This window comes from Xyrauchen texanus, chromosome 29, assembly GCF_025860055.1.
Source record: "Xyrauchen texanus isolate HMW12.3.18 chromosome 29, RBS_HiC_50CHRs, whole genome shotgun sequence".
Classification (NCBI taxonomy): domain Eukaryota; kingdom Metazoa; phylum Chordata; class Actinopteri; order Cypriniformes; family Catostomidae; genus Xyrauchen; species Xyrauchen texanus.
The window spans coordinates 37,720,825-37,741,700 of record NC_068304.1 but is presented as its reverse complement, the minus strand read 5'-3'; the positions used below and the strand labels follow the sequence as shown (position 1 = coordinate 37,741,700).

Below are 20,876 nucleotides of genomic sequence, written 5' to 3'. Positions count from 1 at the left end.
ATCCTCTGATTGGTGCTTACCGCCACAATGCCCCGCCCCTCATTCTTAATATTGGTCATGCAGAAACTTCCGTCTTTCGCAAGCGATTCCAGACAGACAGAAAGGAAAATATTCAAAAGAGTAAACGAGTCTAATCAGCAGTCGGATTGAGACTCACAGAGGTAGGAACGGCTAAAATACGGTTTATAACTTTAATATATCACAAACGGTGTTTATTTATCTTTGTCTTTATTTAAAAGAAACATACAGTTGTTTTGGGACCAGCAATTACTAGCTAAGAGTCTTTAGCAAACCAGCTAACCACAAAAAATCAGATACTTGGAAACATTCAAATAATGATGTTTGAATATGATTGAAGTTATGTTTTCTACAAACGCATGAAGTCCGACTCGAATCAATATTTATCAGTAATCGGGTTCTATTGAAGCTTTTCTGTTTAATCAGTTTTTAAGATAGCAAAATCAGGCCTGCTAGAGACTAATAGAGAACATTTCACAGGACGTTTAGAAAATCACGTTTTTAAAACGGCACAGTTTGATACCATTTTTTATACAAATCTAATTTAGGAGATTATTGATTGATGTAAATAAGCCATTAATATCAGCCTGATGTTACTAGGTTTCAGTGTGTTGGTTTTGATGAATGACGTTATATTTTTGCGTAAACGTGACGTAACTGATCTTTTAGGAATCTGTCAATAGAATCTGACGTGACAATGTTGCAACGTTCGATTTGATGCATGACAGGCGAATATTAATAGTAGTTTTCTTATTAACCTATGGTACCTACCATAATTGTGGAAGAAATTTATATAAATCATCTTGCAATAAAATAGTACATGTATTTGTTATTGTCTTATCTGAAAAACTGGGCTGGACTAAATTATTAATGTTGACTGGTTATTGATTTATAAATGTACAAATATAAAAATTACATATTCAGGGCTGAAATGAGCCAGATGTTTATGTGCTGACAACCTCTTCTTGCATTTTTATGGAAGATAATCCAGGAATAATTGGATAATTTATTTAAAAGTAATACAATAAATTTAATCTTTTATTACCATTTAATGCTGTATTATAAACCGGGTGCAGCCGATGTGTGTTTTTAATGGCTGATACAATAAAGTAGGCTCATATACAGTATATATATAAAATATAATGATAACAAATAAGTTAATTTTGACTCATTTAAAAGAGCACTTAATCTATACCAATTAAAATAAAAAATAAAAAATAGTGAGTATGGATTATCCATTGACAAGTCTGTATGTACATTTTTAAACTGACACTGGGCACAGGTATCGGCCAATGCCGATAATATCAAAATCTGGTTAATTAAGATGATTAATCGCCTGTTTGATATCATTCTGTCACTGGTAATAAACAACTGAATTATGGCAATGTAATGCAGACTCTTGGGGTGAAACTAAATGCCTAGGAAAATTGAATGTCCTATTGACATATGAATCCACTGCGTCAGTTCATAAAGTGATGTGAATAATTTGTAGAATCAGTTTTTCCAGTAATGTTGTTAATTGGATGGCTCACTCAAAAATGAAAATCCTGTAATTTACTTATCCAATGTTTTTTTTTCTCCCCAATCTGGAATGCCCAATTCCCAATGTCCTCTAAATCCTCATGGTGGTGTAGTGACTCGCCTCAATCCAGGTAGCGTAGGACGAATCTCAGTTGCGTCTGAGATGTCAATCCACACATATTATCACGTGGCTGGTTGAGTGCTTTACCGTGGAGACCTAGCATTATTCTCTACGGCTCCACGCACAACTTGCCACACTCCACCGAGAGCGAGAACCATATTATAGCAACCACAAGGAGGTTGCCCCATGTTGCTTAACCCTACCTGGCAACTGAGCCAATTTGGTTGCTTAGGAGATCTGGCTGGAGTCACTCAGCACACCCTGGATTCGAACTCGCGACCCCAGGTGTGGTAGTCAGCATCTTTACTCTCTGAGCTACACAGGCCCCCTACTTATCTAATGTTGATCTGAACCCGTATGACTTCTTTACAGTTAGACAGACTGGCTTTCTTCCCTCTGTGGAACTCAAAAGGAGAAGTTAGGCAGAAAGTTAACCTCTGTCACCATTCTTTTTCTTTGTATTGCTAGAAGGTGCTGTGAAAGTGAATGGTGACTGAGGCTAACATTCTGCGTAAAGGCCTCTGCCCACTTCCTATGAACAAATTCCTACAAACGTATGTCATTTAGAACAAAATCTGGCCCAAAAGGAGGTGTTTGAGTTAGTTTCGGTGATTCATAACTGCTTGCCAGTTGAACTTTCAGGAAAATTGAGTGTGCTAGGCCTTAGCTTAGGAGGCTAAATGATGACAGAACTTTAATGTCTGGGTGAACTGTACCTTTAAACTAAATTGAGTTAAAAATATAATATCTGATACAGGATTCACCTCTGTTAGGGTGTTACCCATTTGAGACTCTGACTAGAGATGGTACAGGAATCAGGAGTTGGTTTGCCTTTGTCAAGAGTAAAAAGGTGAGTTATTATAATGCATATGTAACCTGGCAACCATGCTTTATAAGGGGAGTGCTGGTATTTACAGACATTGACTGAAGCAATGGCCTGCTCTGTTACGTCACATTGCTCTATGTGAATGTCACCCAGATAAGGCCGCCTCCCACAGCGAGGCCAAAGGCCTTCCGATCAGGTGGGAATAAAAAAGTGTGACTCACTGTCTCCTGTCCATTAGCCTGAATCGGTGGCATTGAGATAAGCGTGCCACTTTCAATGGTTTGTAAGGTTCCTTGTAGTTTGAGAGGAGCCGTGACCTTCTGCAGATAACAACAAGCGCTATTGTTTAACACCTGCCGGATGAAGAAAAAAATACTGTGGCATGTTCTTGTGGATTTTGAACAGGGAAAGTGTTCAAAAAGGAAAAAGTCTGGGATTATGCAGTTATTTTTTCTGTGAAACTTGGAAGTACAAATGGCTAGTTCTTAATAGCCACGTTTCCTCTATCGGGCTGAAAGAGTGTGTGCTAGTGCATGCCAGGGCTAGTTGCGTTCCCACTGTCACTTCTGGGGCTTCATCTTGCCTCCTCGGCGCTTCCTTGGGGCCAATGGCCTTTGGCCCGCCAAACAAGGCCAACTGGGGATTGAGGCACAGTCAATGTAAAAGGCAGAATTTCGCTGACTTAGGTCAGTGGTTTCCGCACCAAGATTGCCAAAGTTGCTGATTGTGAATACAGCAAGCAATTGTTCATGCTCGGGGAATAATAAAAAAAATTGCTGGCACAGTACAAATCCGTTAATACGCACAATGGACAAAGCCGTGCCCAAAGGAAGAACTTTCCACGGTTCAAGATCACGAACGGTGTGCTGAGACATCGTCCGCTGTTAGTGGAGAGACCACTCAGGACTAGGGCTGCACGATTTGGGGAAAATGTCATATTGCGATTTATTGAGTTTAATATTGCGATTGCGATATAATAAATAAATGTTAACATGAGTCAACTTGCTTGGTTATCAAGAAAAATGCACAAATAGATTACTGATAATGCTGAAATGTGTATTTTTCAACTCAAACATACTAACTAGCAACAACAACAATTGTAAATGCACAGTGTTTTCAAATTAAAATATTTAAAAAAATTTAATAATATCTTTGCATTACTGCAAACTTGTTATTTTCTCAATATTACACCTAAATAAAATAGAACAATAAATAAGAACATACATATTTTCACGAAAATAAGATTGTCCAAACAAATAGGGACATTTAAGCAGGATGTAACATTTCTTTGAATAAACTCTTTTGAAAAGGAAACTGGATATAAAATTGTGGTTCACTCAGTCAAACCACTAAAACTGTTGTTGTTGTTGTGTGTATATATTTCTGTGTTATTTTTTCTGACCACCAGTTCAGTGCCACGCTGAACACCGGAAACTCGTATGACCACACGTGCCACTCCCTAAACTAAGACTGACTGGTCATCTTTTTATTAGCGGTGTAGAAAATGGGCAAACAGCTCTCAGAGAGAATGGGCTGTCACGTCTACACATGCACTTATTATTTAATAAAATCGCAGCATTTGCCGTCATATAATCGCACAGGCTGACGTCGCGATTGCGATATGATTAATCGTGCAGCACTACTCGGGACTCTATGGCAGTTACAGTCGGTGAGTTGTCAGCGCTAACTTATCTTGCTAGCTAGCTAATTATTGCATACAATATAAACTCTATATTCTAGATTACGTGATATCATGATACCTCAGCCTGAGCTTCCCTTTTGCTGTGAAATGGGCGGGGAGTGTGACATTGGCACAAGATCGACGTCTTAAGAGTGGGTTTTAGGTCAACGCTGCAGGGCTTTTGGCCCGATGGTGGGAATACAGATTGATTTTGGGCTCGCGGCTCGTGGTCCGTGGATATTGGTCTCGGCTGGCAAATTGAGCCCTAGCTCGCACTAGCCCGATAGTGGAAAAGCGGCTTTTGACATTGTCTGTGAATCTCCATAAACGATGGGGAAAAAAAAACACTATATGACAACATTATAACATTATAGCACACAAGTCTTATGGGCTACTTTTTATGATACTTTGGTGGTCATGTTATGGAAAGAGATGCATATAGATACTATCAAAACTCTTTTTTTGAAACATTTTATTAAAAGAGCTATAAATAAATATTCATGAATTCAATTACAGCTGCCACAATTAACTAATTGCGAAGTGTCAATTACTGCATTCCATTTAGATCTACACCCATTTTTATCAAAAATAACCATTTATTAATTATTTTAATGTTATTATTTGAATATCATTTTAGTGTTTCACGCTGCTTGTTAATTTAGACACTGTCTTGACTTATTAATATGTAAACCAGTAATAAAGTAAATTAGAAACAGTTCTCTGCTTGATTTGGATGTATCCTACACAAAGCTAGTACACGTAGTTTAACTATAGTGCAGAATAATGTAATTATTCTGCACTATAGTTAATAATTCCGATTAATGTAATTCCATTAATCGGAATTAACTGCAGTTATGATATCAAGGGATATAATCCACAATTATCCACAGCTTCAGAAGGCTATTTCATAACATTGTAATCATAAAGGCATTGGTGTGATGACCAGCTTATTAACAAAAAACAACTAACTTATTTTTGTTACACCCAGCACATGACTAATACTTGAATCTTGAGGGGCCTAAATTGGCCAAAACTCACAGGTTCCATGGAAAACTTGGCGCTTTCCCATGGCTATCATGTCTACCATTTGAACGCAGGTTGAAAATGTCATTTCCTTACTTGTGAAATGCAATACCGCTACCCTTTTATAATCTCTTCCTCATGGTGCCCTTGTGTATTAGGGATCGTCTGGGCCCCCCTCATCGCGAGCCCCCCAGGAGTGAATGACACTCCACCCCGTCCCTTCCACACCCTGCTGAGGATGACAATGGAAGAGATGAAGAATGAAGCCAACGCGACCTCGATGGTTTCCATGACGCTCTACGCTGTGATGTACCCTGTCTTCAATGAGGTACGGTGGTAACAGTATTTGAGTGGCTTATACGCTGGTTGGCTCCGTTCAGACATGGTTGTGTTGAGACACACAAACAGAAAGACGTTTTAGGAATGGAGGATTTGCAGATGCAAATGAAGCACACCCACATGCTCAGGAAGGCCTGTAGTTTTAAATTTGCTTTGCTTCAAGTGTAGTCACACAAATCTCACAGCAGTCTTCTGTATATTTATGCTGAGAAGGGCTGATCTGGTTGTCCCAGTATTTAATCAACAAACAAATTAAGATTCGTTGTCAATCCAGCCAGTGAACGGAGTTGAGCCATCTAATAAATATTGTTTAAAGATAAAGGCTATAGTTATCATGATAGAGCACAACAGTCTGGTTCCTGGAGTAAAAGGCTCATTCATTTTCTACATAAGGGAATCGATTATTAATACAAATTTATAAGCCTATAAAGTCAGACCTACCCTGAGCAATGAGGTTGTTAATCAATGTATATTTCACGGCTCTCTGGAATAACCTATTCTGAATGGCGCCATCTAGGGGTCTGATATTTCTCAGTAACAACCGCGCATGCAGGTATCAAACTGCTCATCCGGGCTTAGCGAGCCATCTTTCCTGATCCCTGGATCACTCTGTGATCTCTACAAGTAATCTTATGAAATAATTAAACCCAAATCAGTGTTTCATGCGCATTTATTTGGCAAGTAGTCTTGTGATAAGATGCATAATGAGCAGTCAGACAGTCATTAATTACAAAATAAACGTTTATTTAGCGATATATTTCTTCTCTCATAATTTTAACTCAAATCAATGTTTCATATCCATTTAGTTGTTTATTTGGCAAGTATTCTTGTAATAGGTTGAATCTTTAACATGTTTTTTATTTATTTGGTTAGTAGATGTGTAATAAGCAGGATAATGTACAGTAAGCCTGTTGCTATCCTGATCATCATCATGGTTATACCTTACTGGCGTATACTTGATACTTGTATTTAACTTTAGATCATACGTTTTATCATTTTCCATAATTTTTAACCATTACATCATTTGCAATTCTTCATGAGATTTGTAGTTCATTCCCCTTATTCAAAATGTTAAGCACAGAGTCTTGTACCCAGTTGCGGGCCTTTTCTGCATATTGCCGTTTTGTGGTCCGTTCTGCATAACGTGGCAGCTCATTTTTGCTTGTATAGGCCCATTTCGCAGCCAACCCACTGGCCTGCTCGGTTCTCCAGATGGCCGGTCCGCCCCTTATCAGCCTCAAAGTGCGTCGGCCCACCGGGAAAATGCCCGGTATGCGAGATTACCAGTCCAGCCCTGCTTGTACCTTTTACTTTTTGCATTTTTTTTTCATCAAATGTTTTGCTTCAAATCAAAGCTTGCAATCTTGTGTTTCACCTTGGAGCTGGTTGGTTTGGTGCATGGCTTACATCTCTGTATTAAAGGATTTTATAAAAACCCAATTGAAAAAAAATGAATGAGAAATATACTTCTGGAACCAAGACTGCTGAAAAAGTGGGCGGTCAGTGCACTGTTGCACATTATTGCAATTCTGTTTGGTGCCTCTAGTTGCACAATTTATCCCACTTATCGAACGACTACTTGCTAAATTAATAAATAAATGGACAGGAAATATCCTAATATCCATATAAAATATTGAGCTGAAATTATTTTATCCTGTGAAAAGAAAGAGACATAAAACTAGCATAGCAGTGTAGGAAATCGGTTGCTTGGAACAATGGTCAATTAAAGAGTTAAGTGGTCATTATACAAAATTCTTATACCAAAAATGCTTGATCGTTCAATTAGAATGTGGAATAACACATGTTAAAATAGACTTTGAAATCACATTTGTATGATTTTGCTAATCAAGTCAAGAAATCAAATTCTGGTACTCGCCTACATTGATGGATACACACAGCACATCTTACTAACAAGACCTACATGTACTTGTGTGGATTTATTCAGATGTCTAATTAAAGCAAAACCCACACCCACCACAGTCTATTTCCATTTGTAATGTGGCACTGGTGATAATGACGGTGTATAATGGATGCAACACTAAAACTAAATGGCCTACTCTATCTTGCTATAAATGTGTGTTCAGGTATATATGGTTTACAAGGACTATTCACTAGCACTATTCTAGATTGTACACATGTAATTATGCTATTAACTGGGTTTATGAGGACACATCAAGGATTCTCATGAACCAAAAGGCTTAAACATACAAAATGTTTGTTTTTTTGAAAATGTAAAAATGTCTGTGAGGGTTAGGTTTAGGGGATAGACTATACAGTATGTACAGTATAAAATACACTATGGCTATGGAGAGTCCTCGTAATCCAGTGTGTGTGTTTGTTACAGCTGGAGAGAGTGAACATGTCTGCAGCACAGACTCTGAGAGCGGCTTTCATAAAGGTGAGAAGACGTGATGTGCTGGTCATTACGAGAGCAGGAGAGATCTTGAGTTGAGATTTGTATACTTGATAATTTTATAGAGGGATTGTTCACCCAACACTAAAAATTCTATCATTGTTTGTTCACCCTCATGTTGTTCCATAGCCATAGGACTTTTTGTCTTCTATGGAACCCACAAGGAGATGTTAGGCAGCCTCAGTCACCATTCACTTTCTTGTCATCTTTTTTTTTTTTTCTCCATACAATGAAAGTGAATGGTGACTGAGGCTGTCAGTCCTAAATGGAAGAAATGAAGTCATATGGGTTTGGAACAACATGAGGATGACAGAATTTTCATTTTTGGGTGAAGTATCCCTTATATTGTGTCAAATCAACATTTTACTCTATTTAATTCATAAACATTCCTGGTCGTATTGAGCATGATTCATCTGTGCGTGTTATATATTTGTCTTAGTATTTCTATATTTGTCTTCATGATTTTTCATAAAAATGAATTGACTTGCTACACCTCTGAAATGACTTTCCTTTTCGGCTGATGTCACCCAGTTTCAAAACTCGATGAATTTGATAAGTTAGGCAAATTATGAAACCAAATACTGGTATGCTATGCATGACTTCAGAGTTGTCATCAGTTATATTGTTCTTTTTAAAAAATGGTGGTTGTTAGGGATGCTCGATTATGGCAAAAATCATAATCACTATTATTTTGGTCAATTTTGAGATCACAATTATTTAACACGATTACTCCTTGACTTTGGAAACATCATGCATTTATTGAACTTTAAAACAAAACATGTCTTTTTAAACAAAGGATTTCCTTGAACTTGAAATGTAAACTGCACTTGGTAGGGGAGAATACTAGGGCTGAAATGATTAGTCGACGTTATCGATAACGTGATGACTCTGGACTTATTGAGTCATAATATGTCACTGTGCAATACGCAGCTTTATTTTTTTTTGTGAGTTAAAGATGGATTGAATTGAACAGAAAGGTGAGAGAGGTGTAGTTTTATATTATACATGGCAACAAAATACGTTTATACGTTTCTTCAAAAACAAAATACGTTTGTTTTTTTTTTTTGGATTGTTTTCCAATATAAATATCTAAAACTCTTAAAACAACGTAATTTTTTTTTTTTAGCAGCTAGACTGCAGAAGGAAATTTTGTTATCTGAGAATGTTAAATATAATATTAAAAATACAAATATTTTTAGATATCTAAAAATTCTTAAAAAAAAGATGCATTGACCTGAGATAAGATATTTAGACTTGCTTTTAGAGAAAAGATCTTGATTATATTTTGTCTTTGCTGCACTCGCACAAATATAACAATTGAAAAATACACTTACTGTATATTTCAGATACATTCTCTTAAAGCAAGTCTAAATATCTTATGTTTCTTCTCATTTAAATGCATCTTGTTTTAAGGATTTTTAGACATTTTTAAATGGAAAACAAGACAAAAACACTTGATAACAATAGGATTTTTTTTGCAGTAAATTTCTTTACTGAATTAAACTTATAAAAACAATTTTTCCCCCTTTAATTCAGTGAATGTCATTTAGAGGTATTTTTAAAAGCTATTTTTTTCCCCTTTATTGTTAGTAAGCACGTTTAATACAACCTTTTAAGTTGGGACACAAGCAGTGGTGGTGTAGTGGGCTAAAGCACATAACTGGTAATCAGAAGGTCACTGGTTTGATCCCCACAGCCACCACCATTGTGTCCTTGAGCAAGGCACTTAACTCCAGGTTGCTCCGGGGGAATTGTCCCTGTAATAAGTGCACTGTAAGTCTCTTTGGATAAAAGCGTCTGCCAAATGAATAAATGTAAATGTAAATCATTCTAATAATCGTTAGATTAATCAATTATCAAAATAATCATTAGTTGCAGCCCTAGAGGAGGCTGTTGTCATATGCTCATTATTTTATGTCACATATGGTAGTCAAATAAATTTCATTATCAGCAGGGATGCTCACACATCTATGGAATGAGATCTACTTTTTCATCATGTTATTGCAGCAAGATCTACATATAAATACAAATCATGAAAATTCAGTGCTTTTTTAACAGCAGTAGGCTATTAAGTATTCAAGTAAACATTCAGAATTAAATGCAACATTAAACTACTACTGGTCTTCACTCTATGATTATAATTCATTAATACATTTTAAAGCTACTAAAGTTACCCAGTCAAGTGAGTGTTTTGATTGTTATAATGACACACTAGATGGCAAACGGTCTAATAGCTTATATTTATACTTACAAGTTTGACATTTGAATACAAAACGTCATTAAAAATACACTGTTTGTGTTCACTTTAAACATCACTCTCTGTGTTTACATGAACAACTCCCCAAGATGGACATTTTTGCAGAATTTTGAAATGTATTTGACCGTTCAAGTGCACATTAGTGCAAGCATTTTCAGAACACATGTGCATGTTCAGCACACACACATACGCCACCTGTCAATCAAACAGGGCACAGCTGTTACTAGATTGCTAGCGAATTATAAAATGACATGCTCTGGATTATTTTCAACAGCAGAATAAGAATGAGCTTTCTAATAAGTGACACAGGCCTAGGCTGCAAATATAGCCGCTTTAATATTTTTTTCGTTATTGCCGTTTTAATCAGTCTGCTTGTCCGGTCGTGCAAGAAAAATTAGCGTTCACTTCCTCCTTTAAAAATCCACTTGTCCTGGACAAGCGCTGACTAGCGTTAATGTCGAGCACTGATTAAATATTGTATTCAAAATTCTCCAATAACACATTTTTCTAATGCAGTATAGCTCCTAAAGTAAATGTATGTTGTTTTAAGAGTTTTAGATATTAGTTTGGGCAAAATACAAGCCAAAAAAGACTGATCAGATACGTATTTTGTTCCAGTGTATAATGGGCGAAGACTACGCTCTCACCTTTATGTTCACTTCTTTGAACCATCTTTAACTCACAAAAACAAAACTTCTTCATAGAGCTGTGTATCACCGATTTCTTCTTGATAAGATACACACAGTGAATGTGACATATATTTTGATTCAACATGTCGCGAGCAATCACGTTATAATCTAGCTGCAACAAACGCACACGGGCGACAAGTGTCCCCGCGCCAGAGTGTTCATCTGCCGGGAGAAGATTCAATCTCTTCCCCGGTCACTTCACGTAACTCAAAGATGCGACGCAGACCGCACAGAGTTTATTTTCATAACCCGCTTCGTTATTATGAACTTAAATAAAGGATGCTTTAAAGATATAACGCCGGGGTGTTTCATTGCGAAACGGAATGCGACACCATCCTTTTATTTTGATTAGCTTGTTTTTATAATCGTTATAAGCCAAAATCGTAATTGAAAATAAATTGTGATTTTTTTTTTTTTATCACCCAGCCCTAGTGGTTGTTTTAGATGGGGTTCTTTTGGACTGAGCAAAATGTATTGATTTTATTTGATTGATTTTTCAAATTCATTTGCATATATTTATTGGGCTGTGGTATGTCTAGTGATCTGAGAATTTGTTTTATTTTGTATTTTACTGACACCTTTAAAAGGGTTTTTAACAAAGTCCAGAATCAGGGTTCGAATTTGTATTAAAAAAATGCAATTTAAACTCTGGTATTTATTAGTTTTTTCCCTATTCTTATTATTATAATGTAACCTGATTACAGTTTATGAATAGCCATAAAAGCTGGCATGGTGTTAAAAAACAAACGTACAAAACTTTTGGACTGACCTGTGCTCTGTGTTTCGGTCTGTGTTAGGCAGAGAAGGAGAATCCCGGACTGACTCAGGACATCATCATGAAGATTCTGGAGAAGAAGAACGTGGAGATCAACTTCACTGAGTCTTTATTACGCATGGCTGCTGATGATGTTGAAGGTGCGTTGGGTTGTTCAATTTTTGGAGAATGAGAGAGACATGCTGTATCCTAGAGGAGAAGTTTGTTGTTTTGAGATTTATGTATATATTATTTTTTTAACTCGAATATTTTACAAAGATTTTTCGAATTATGAGACCTGCAAAAGAGAGGTCTCCATTGAATCGTATTGCAGTCTAGGGGAAACTAATTTGATATTAAGTAATTTTTTCCTTCCTATTGTATTGTTTGCAATTAAAAGTCTTTTTAAAAGTGCCACCTCTTGTATCTGGGGGGAGCTGTTTCCTCATGAATTAAAAAAACAATTGGGACGGTAATGTGCTTTCCCTCGTAATTTAATTTCTTCCTTTTCGCAAGTGTTTATTGACACATTTGGATTTATACTGCTAATGAATGCACAGACACGCCGGGTGTTTCCGGGTACTGCTCACTTGTGTTGATTTAAACTGTGAAGAATTCTGAATTTACCTTGAAATTCGATCAAAACCAATTGTCATTCTGTAATCCTAGCTTTGCTGTTTCAACAGTAATTCATCCATGTACACTTCTGACTGCGTTAGTTAGACTGACTGAATTGCAGGATTCTACCGGATGTTATAGAGTTTTAGGGTTGGAATAGAGATCTCTTCAGTCTATTTTACATTTCAGCATTTGTAATGTAGACGTTATCAGTCATGATTACCTCTTAAAAATAGTAAAAAAGAAATTCAGCCAAAAAAAAAGAAGATTTTAGTCATCTTCATGTGGTTCCAAACCCATATGAATTTCTTTGTGTGTTTTTACCATGTACAGTAATAATAAATAAATGGTGACTTATGCTTATATTCTGCCAAACATTTCCTTTTGTGTTCCACAGGAGATAGTCGTACAGGTGTGGAACAGCGTGAAGTTATGATGTGTGAATGAGTGAATGATGACAGAATTTTCCGTTTTGTGTGAACTACCCCTAAAATGTTCTGCTTTGGTATTTGAATGACCGGTCATTAGATGAAAGTCAACATTTGTTACCATGGTTACTGATTGTTTCCTGTGGGTGTGTTCTTTGTGTGTAGAGTACATGGTTGACAGGCCTGAGCGGGAGTTCCAGGACCTGAATGAAAGAGCTCGTGCACTAAAACAGATCCTCAGCAAAATCCCAGATGAAATCAACGACCGAGTCCGTTTCCTGCAGACAATCAAGTGAGAGTTTTGTTTTTTAATGTGACTTGAGTTTTGTTTCCTTACATTTAAGTCAGCCTTTAAAAACATAAGACGTTTGCAACACATTTAAATCCTGCAATTTTGAGTAAAACAGAATAGGCCTTCAGTGGGAAATTATGTATACTGGATGTAGATTAATTTATTAAGTTGTTATGTTGTTAGCAACAGTGCATTAAAGGAGGTTTATTTAGGGTGCGTTCACACTATCACTTTTGGTGCGCACCCGAGTTCGGCAAACAGCGTTCACACCACCCAAAGAAACCGAACTTTGACGTCATTCAAACTCTGGTGTGCACTAGGGATGAAACGATTAGTCGACGTTCTCGACAACATCGACAGTAAAAAATTGACAGTTTTTTGTTGAATAGTGGTTTGATCTCATTTAACGTAACTTGAGATGATATGAAACTAATGAGGACGTGTGAGAGCAGCACTGCAGCTCACACCTGACAGGAGTGGAAGAATTACACAGATCACAGTCCAGATGCACTCTAAACTTTCACAGCTTCAGGTGATGTAGATCGCAAAGTATGAGGAAATTATAATGCAAAAATACAGAGTAAGTAAATACAGAAGCACTCTCATTGTGGAATAAGTGAAGCTGGAACTGCCGCTCCACTGAAGCAAAACTTGCATGTCGAGCGTCTTTACAGGAAACACCCCGGCGTTACATCTTTTAATTCAGTTATATTTAATGCGTTATAGCTTTATTAAAGTTCAAATAATACGGAAGCAGATCATGTAAATAACTACAAACTCCGAAACTTTTCTTTGTGCGGTCAGCGCTTCTTCTATGAGTTGAGTGAATGTCCCGATCTAAGGGGGAGACACTGAAACTGCACCCAGCTGATGAACACTGTCACAGGACACTCATCCTCATGCTTAATGCAGCTAGATTATAACGTGATTGCTCGAGACTTATTGAATCATAATGTATGTCACTGTGCATTTCTTATCGTGAAGAAAATTGGCAATACGCAGCTTTATTAATACGAGAGTTTTTGTGAGTTAAAGATGGATTGAAGGCGCCCAGGGCGCCAAACAACCTAGAACTGCTACTGGGACTGGGGTATGGTTCATGTGAACTCCGTTGTGGTTCACTGCAGATTTGAATGCAATCATATGAAATCGCGGAAGTGAACCGGTACTGATGATGTATAATTTGCATCTTTGCAGGCTCACGATCGCAATTAATATAGTTTAATGCATTTCTCATACCTGCTTGTGTGCAGATAAATCCCTTTCAGAGAGAAGCCCACATTCTTCACATCTCTTGCAAAGAGACCTTGGGCTTGCGGCAGACAAATGCTAATATTCTTCATATCATTGCGCATTCAATGCATCCGGGGCAGACAAACATAATTGTAATTTTGTGCATGTAACGTTTTTGTGGTGAAGCTGATGTCTTCTGAGTTGTTGCCTAGTTACAGTGTTAAACAGCTGCCAGGTGTACTTGCGTTGATGACATAATCGGGCTGCAGTTCATACCCAAAAAATATGAAGTGAACATCTGTAGTTTTGCACATCCCTAGTTACATTGGCAGAAAAAATTAAGATTTTGTGAATGGTTCACAATAAGACCAGGGGCATTTATTAAAAGAATAGTTCACCCCAAAATTAACATTATCTCATTATTTACGCCGGGTTCACACATCCTCCGTGAGCGAGGCGTGAGCGGCGCATTTTCGTTTCTGTGCCCATATTAACAGATGACTCTGTTTACACTGCAAGTGTGAGTCGTGAGGTGATGCGGCAGTGAGCAGATAGTTTCGGCATTCAGGCTATTTTTGCCGCACTGCTCACACTGAGCTCAGTGGCTCCCAGAGATTATAGAAAACACTCAAAAGAAAATCTAAATTATACAAACAGTACGGTAGATTTTTAGAAGAATGTTTCAGCGCTGTAGGTCCATACAATGCAAGTGTATGGTGACCAGACCTTTTGAAGCACCAAAATGCACATTAAGGCAGATTAAAAGTAATCCATAAGACGCCAGTGGTTTAATGAATTTCTTCTGAAGTGATGCAATTGGTTTTGGGTGAGAACAGACCAGAATGTAACACTTTTAATGGTACATCGTGCCACTGAAGTCTCTAGGCACCATCTTGATTTAAAGATCGATTAGACGCAGAGCACTAGATTGCATTAGGAAGCGTAATCGAGCTTGGAAATCATAATCGCCAAGGAGTCTGCTGATGTCAAGATTTATAGTGAAAAAGGAGTTATATTTTGGTCTGTTCTCACCCAAAAATGATCCTATCACTTCAGAAGACTTGATTTAAACCACTGGATTACTTTTATGTGGTCTTTGTATGCTTTTTGCAGCTTAAAATCCTAAAATTCTGCTAGAAGTCAGTCAGTCATGCATATCTGGGATGGCATGAGGGCGAGTAAATTATAAGAGAGTTTTCATTTTTGGGTGAACTGTTACTTTAAAAAAAAAAAGTAATTTCTATTAAGCACATGAAAAGCACTGACAAACTCCGACTGAATGTATACAGGTGTTTATAAGAAGGATAAGAGAGTGAAATCTGAAATAACAGTGCTGCATATCTAAACATACAATTATTTGGTGTTCACAGAGACATTGCCAGTGCCATAAAAGAACTGCTGGACACAGTCAACAATGTCTTCAGAAAATACCAGTACCAAAACAGAAGGGTGAGTCACTCTTTTACACACACTATAATATGCATTTTATGAGATGATTTATTCGGGATACTGAATACAAAATAATCTTTCACCTACTGAAGGAAACAAACGGTTTTGTTTTATCCAGGCACTTGAGCATCAGAAGAAAGAGTTTGTGAAACACTCAAAAAGCTTCAGCGACACTCTGAAAACATATTTCAAAGACGGAAAGTATGGAAGTGTTTATTTCATTGCAAGACCTAGGGCTGGGCGATTAAAACAATATCAATATTAATCAGGAAAAGAAAATTTTATATCGATAATAAACTTTTAGCCTATGTTCTATACCTAGATGATCGGATCAGGTATGCGTCACTAAAAATGCAAGCAGTTCGGCAAAGTAATACACACAGCAAGGTAACTCAGGGGTTCTCAACGGGGGCGTTCAAAGGAGTGTAAGGTAATGAAGTAGACGTAGAAGTAGAAATGCAAGACGTTCATCAAAAAACCACTGAGCTAACTGAATCACAGACATTAAATCAGCCTGTTAGGAAGGATTAGCAGGTAGCTCTGCGATAATGGGAACCAATTAGTGCTGCGTTTCCCAAAAGCATCGTAAGCCTAAGTAGAGTTGGCGTCTGTGGTCTCTATGATCAACTTAAGCTTGCGATGCTTTTAGGAAACGCAGCCCATGCTCGGTAGCAGCTAGCAATCCGGCTATTTTAATATTGTTGTGTTAATGAACAAGATAGCGCTGACAATGCAGTACAACAGCTGTCCACTGAACACAACAACAGCTCTGACACAAACACCATTGCTGTTTATTTATGTACAATTTACAGTGCTGTGAAAGTTTTTGCCCCCATCTTGATTTCTTCTGTTTTTGTGTATATCTCATACTAAAGTGTTTAAAAAATTCAAACAAAATCTGACATAACTCAAAGGCAATCTGAATAAAAACAAAATTCAATTTTTAAATGATATTTGTATTTATTGAAGCCAAAAAGTTATCCAATACCAACAGTGCCTGTGTGGAAATTATTTGCCCCGTTATTTACTAAATCCCCAAATCTATGAAACTGCATTCATAATAGGGTTCAGCTGGACTAGACTCACCCAGACCTGATTACTGACAGCCCTGTTCAATCAAATCAACACCTAAATAGAACTTTTTCAGCAGCATGATGTTGGCTAAAAGGTTTCACCCAGTAGCACACTATGCCAAGGTCGAAAGAAATTCCAGAAATGATGAGGAAAAAGGTGATTGAAATACAGAAAGGCTCTGAGACTCCAAAGAACCACAGTGAGAGCCATTAACTCCAAATGGAGAAAACTTGGCACAGTATTGAACCTTCCCAGAAGTGGCTGACCTTCCAAGATTCCTCCAAGAGCACAGAAACGACTCATCTAGAAAGTCGTCGTCATCCACAAACAAAGCCAAGGACAACATCCAAGGAACTGCAGTCCTCTCTTGCATCGATAAAGGTCACTGTTCATGACTCCACTATCAGAAAGACACTGGCCAAAAATGCCATCCATGGAAGAGAGGCGAGACGAAAACCACTGCTAACACAGAAGAACAAAAAGACTTGTCTGAATTTGCCAAAACACAACTTGATGATCCTCAAACCTTTTGGGAGAATGTTCTGTGGACGGATTAGTCGAAAGTGGAACTGTTTGGAAGACAGGGGTCCCGTTACATCTGGTGTAAATCAAACGCTGAATTCCACAAAAAGATCAACATGGCTACGGTCAAGCATGATGGTGGTAGTGTGATGGGCCAGGTTGACTTGCAATAATTGAAGGAAACATGAATTCTGCTCTCTACCAGTAAATCCTAAAGGAGAATGTCCGGTCATCAGTCTAAGAGTTACAGTTCAAGCGCAACTGGATTAACCAGTAAGACAATGATCCAAAGCATAGGAGTAAGTCCACCTCTGAATGTCTCAAAAGAAGCTAAATTAAAGTTTTGGGGTGTCCAAGTCAAAGTTCTGACCTGAACCTTGATTGAGATGCTGTGGCAGGACCTTAAATGGGCAATTCATGCTTGAAAACCCTCCAATGTGTCTGAACTAAAGCAGTTCTGTAATGAAGAATGGTCCAAAATTCCCCCACAGTGTTGTGAAAGACTGATCTCCAGTTATCAGAAGCATTTGGTTGCAGTTGTTGCTGCTAAAGTTGACACAACCAGCTATTAAGTTTAAGGGGGCAGTTAGTTTTTCACATGAGTGATATAGGTGTTGGATAACCTTTTTGCTTCAGTTAAAAATATATATTTGAGGAACTCTCAACTTCTCGTATGCATGGATCCAATGTTAAGACTGTGAATTTATGGCATGCTGCTTTTGATAGTGTATCAACCTTTTTAACATCCATGTAATTTATTTATTTTATTAATATTATTATTTATTTATTATTTTTTATTTTTATGGAGTCTACATTCTATGTTTTGATTTTATTGTTATTTTCTTGAAGTCTACCAGGGGTGGGGTGGGATCTAGATTTGTATAGTTGCTTTTTGCTTTGTATTTTCTTGATTTTAAAAAAGAAAAACTCATTAAACAGTTGTTAACAAAAAAAAATATATACATATTTGAAAACTGTATTTTGTGTTTACTCGGGTTGTTGCATCTCATTTATAGATCTAGAACAATTTAGTATGGAAAATACACAAACATTGAAGAAATCAGGAAGGGGCAAATACTTTTTCAAGCACCGTAGTTAACTTTTAAACTTTTTTCATGATGCATAGCGCTGCCACAGGAAAGAACGTTTTTTTTTTTCTGGGGATGTTTATTGCCAATTGGCTATCCTGTTTATGGTGCATTACCACCACCGACTGTGCTGGACAATGAAACTTCACAAGAAAGTCAGTGGAGTCGAACATCAGCTGAAGATAATGAAATTGGCTAAATTTCATCACCAAGAGGTCACACACTTTATTTAGGATTAAATTCTAAACTGGGTGAACTTTAAAGGTAGTTTACCCTATGGGGTTTATTTGAAAGCAAACAAGTAAACATGTAAAATGCAGTTCTGCTCCCATTAATGATATGAAATGTATATCGTGATAAATATTGATCTCGAACGACATCAAAAAAATATTGTGATCATTTTGTTTGGCCATATCGCCCAGCCCTAGCAAGAACCCCTTTTTTATATCTTGTGGTCTTCCTTGCGTTAAATTGTTTAATAGTTCATAATGGAAATGACATTGTATAGTGTTTGTGATCTTTTATGCCGATATCAAAGCATGCCATGGTAATCATGGGAAATAATATATCTATAACACTGTAGATGTAAATCAAATATTAAGTTTCAGAAGTAACTTTTTTTTTTTTTTTTTCTTCTCTCCACCTTTCTCTCAGGGCAATAAACGTGTTTGCCAGTGCCAACAGGCTTATTCACCAAACCAACTTGATACTGCAGACCTTCAAAACTGTTGCATAGGAGTTATAGAAGTGTATTTTATTTTTTAAATATTCTTTATATGAACAATGTAAAAAAACAACCTTTGGACTGTAATTTATGATTCTCGTCTAGTGGAAGTAACACGTAAGGCAAGATGGCTTCTAAAATCATTTCTAACCCCACATATAATGTTCTTCATAAACTGGATTGACAGCCCAGTGTTCCTCATATGCTGAGCTTTACAGTCATGCTATCGCTATGGAGATGCTCTCGCTTGTTTTCTCCCTCTGTCTCGCTTCCGATGTTTTTCTTTTTTTTCTTCCCACCTCCCATTTTGTCCAGTCAGTCCATGAGAGCCAAAAGCATGGGGGCCTTTTAAAGGGGCAAGACGTGGGGCAATTCAAAGGCGCTTGTAAAAGCTGGAGTTTATCTGTCTACTCTGATGCTTGGAACTTGAATGAGAGATGTATATTTAATAGACATTTGTTAACGGAATTGTTCAAATAAACATCGCACATGTTGGAAAGATTTCAATTGGATTTGTTTGGATTCTTTTTCTTTCGTCATAGTTTAGCACATATGTAGTGGTGCTTGCTACAGCTTTTGTTTTTTTGTTATATCTCATACTTTGGGTTAGGGGTTTCAATTTGACCCTTAACCCTAAATATTAAAGTTCAACACTGAACTCGGTCATTGTTGATCATTGACCTCATTTCAAATCCTGTCGCTATTTGTGGAGGTTAGAGTCGGCTAATTCAGATTATTTATAGCTGTTGAAGGAACTGTCCACCCCGACTATTCCAAACCCGCATGCCTTTTTCATGCGGAACACAAAAGGAGATGTTTTAATGAATATCACAGACGCAGACCGTCTTTTCGATTCAATGACCGTTGAAAGTGCCTCACTTTAAAGCTTAACAAATGGTTCATGCAATTTGTGACTCATATTCCTCCATAAGTCTCTTCTTTGGTGAAAATAACCAACAATTTAAGCCATTTTTCAGTGACTGTCTTAACGCCCGTTGCCCTTTCATGAGCGCTATGAAGAAAGCATGTTCATCTTTTCTAACGACTGTTATTGTTATGAAAAGATGGAGCCTATTTCATTCAAATTAAATGAGAGTGAGAAAATTATGACAGAAATTATATTTTTGGGTGTACACCTCACTGTATGAGCTGCTTTATCAAAAAGAAGTCAAATTTAGCTGAATTCACACTTTATGTATTACGATTTAATGCTAGCAAATAATATACAATGGTTTTTATTTATTTATTTATTACATTTCCCTTTTATTTTGGAAAATGTGCATTATCTTTGTGCAAGGCTGTACACAGACTTTGACAGGTGGCCAGGGCTGAACTGGTAATCTGCCATACCGGGCATTTTCCCGGTGGGACGATCATGGGCAGAATGACCATCGGTAGAACCGAGCGGGCCAATGGGTCAACCTGTGAATTCAGGTAAATGACCATCGGTAGAACCGAGCGGGCCAATGGGTCAGCCGCCGAATGGGCCGCGATAAGCAAAAATTAGCCGCCGTGTTATGCAGAACGGACCACAAAACGGTGCCGCGATGTGCAGAAAAGGACAGCGAACACCCATCTGTCATGGAAATACCCTCCTTATTCTAGGAGTTTAAAGACATTCTTGGATTGGGCTTGAATTCGAGATCTTGCTTTATTCCACATCACCATGGAAGGCCCTAAAGATTGGGGCAGTTTTGAAACCACTTTATGCATAGGGTTATGTGTATTGGTCCTGTTTTAAACCAGGTTTATTTGTGTCTTTAAAATTTTGAAACTAGGCTATGGGTGATGTGAAGTCTTTGCACA

General features: G+C 37.4%; 1 protein-coding gene across 1 annotated transcript; it reads left to right on the top strand.

Annotated features, from left to right (window-relative positions):
* Positions 1-54: 54 nt before the first annotated feature.
* Positions 55-19,566, top strand: LOC127622692 (programmed cell death protein 10-A-like). The gene is made up of 8 exons (XM_052096725.1): positions 55-161; positions 5,349-5,518; positions 7,874-7,927; positions 11,686-11,803; positions 12,854-12,980; positions 15,584-15,662; positions 15,781-15,863; positions 19,001-19,566. Exons 2-8 carry the CDS (start codon positions 5,429-5,431, stop codon positions 19,080-19,082), a joined length of 633 nt encoding a protein of 210 aa, XP_051952685.1. The 5' UTR covers positions 55-161; positions 5,349-5,428; the 3' UTR covers positions 19,083-19,566.
* Positions 19,567-20,876: the final 1,310 nt, after the last annotated feature.

Bases quoted from the DNA above. Each gene is read 5' to 3' on its own strand.
- LOC127622692 (XM_052096725.1), top strand. From the start codon at position 5,429: ATGACAATGGAAGAGATGAAGAATGAAGCCAACGCGACCTCGATGGTT. The intron at 5,519-7,873 runs GTACGGTGGTAA...TGTTTGTTACAG, and splicing joins TGTACCCTGTCTTCAATGAG to CTGGAGAGAGTGAACATGTC. The intron at 12,981-15,583 runs GTGAGAGTTTTG...TGGTGTTCACAG, and splicing joins CGTTTCCTGCAGACAATCAA to AGACATTGCCAGTGCCATAA.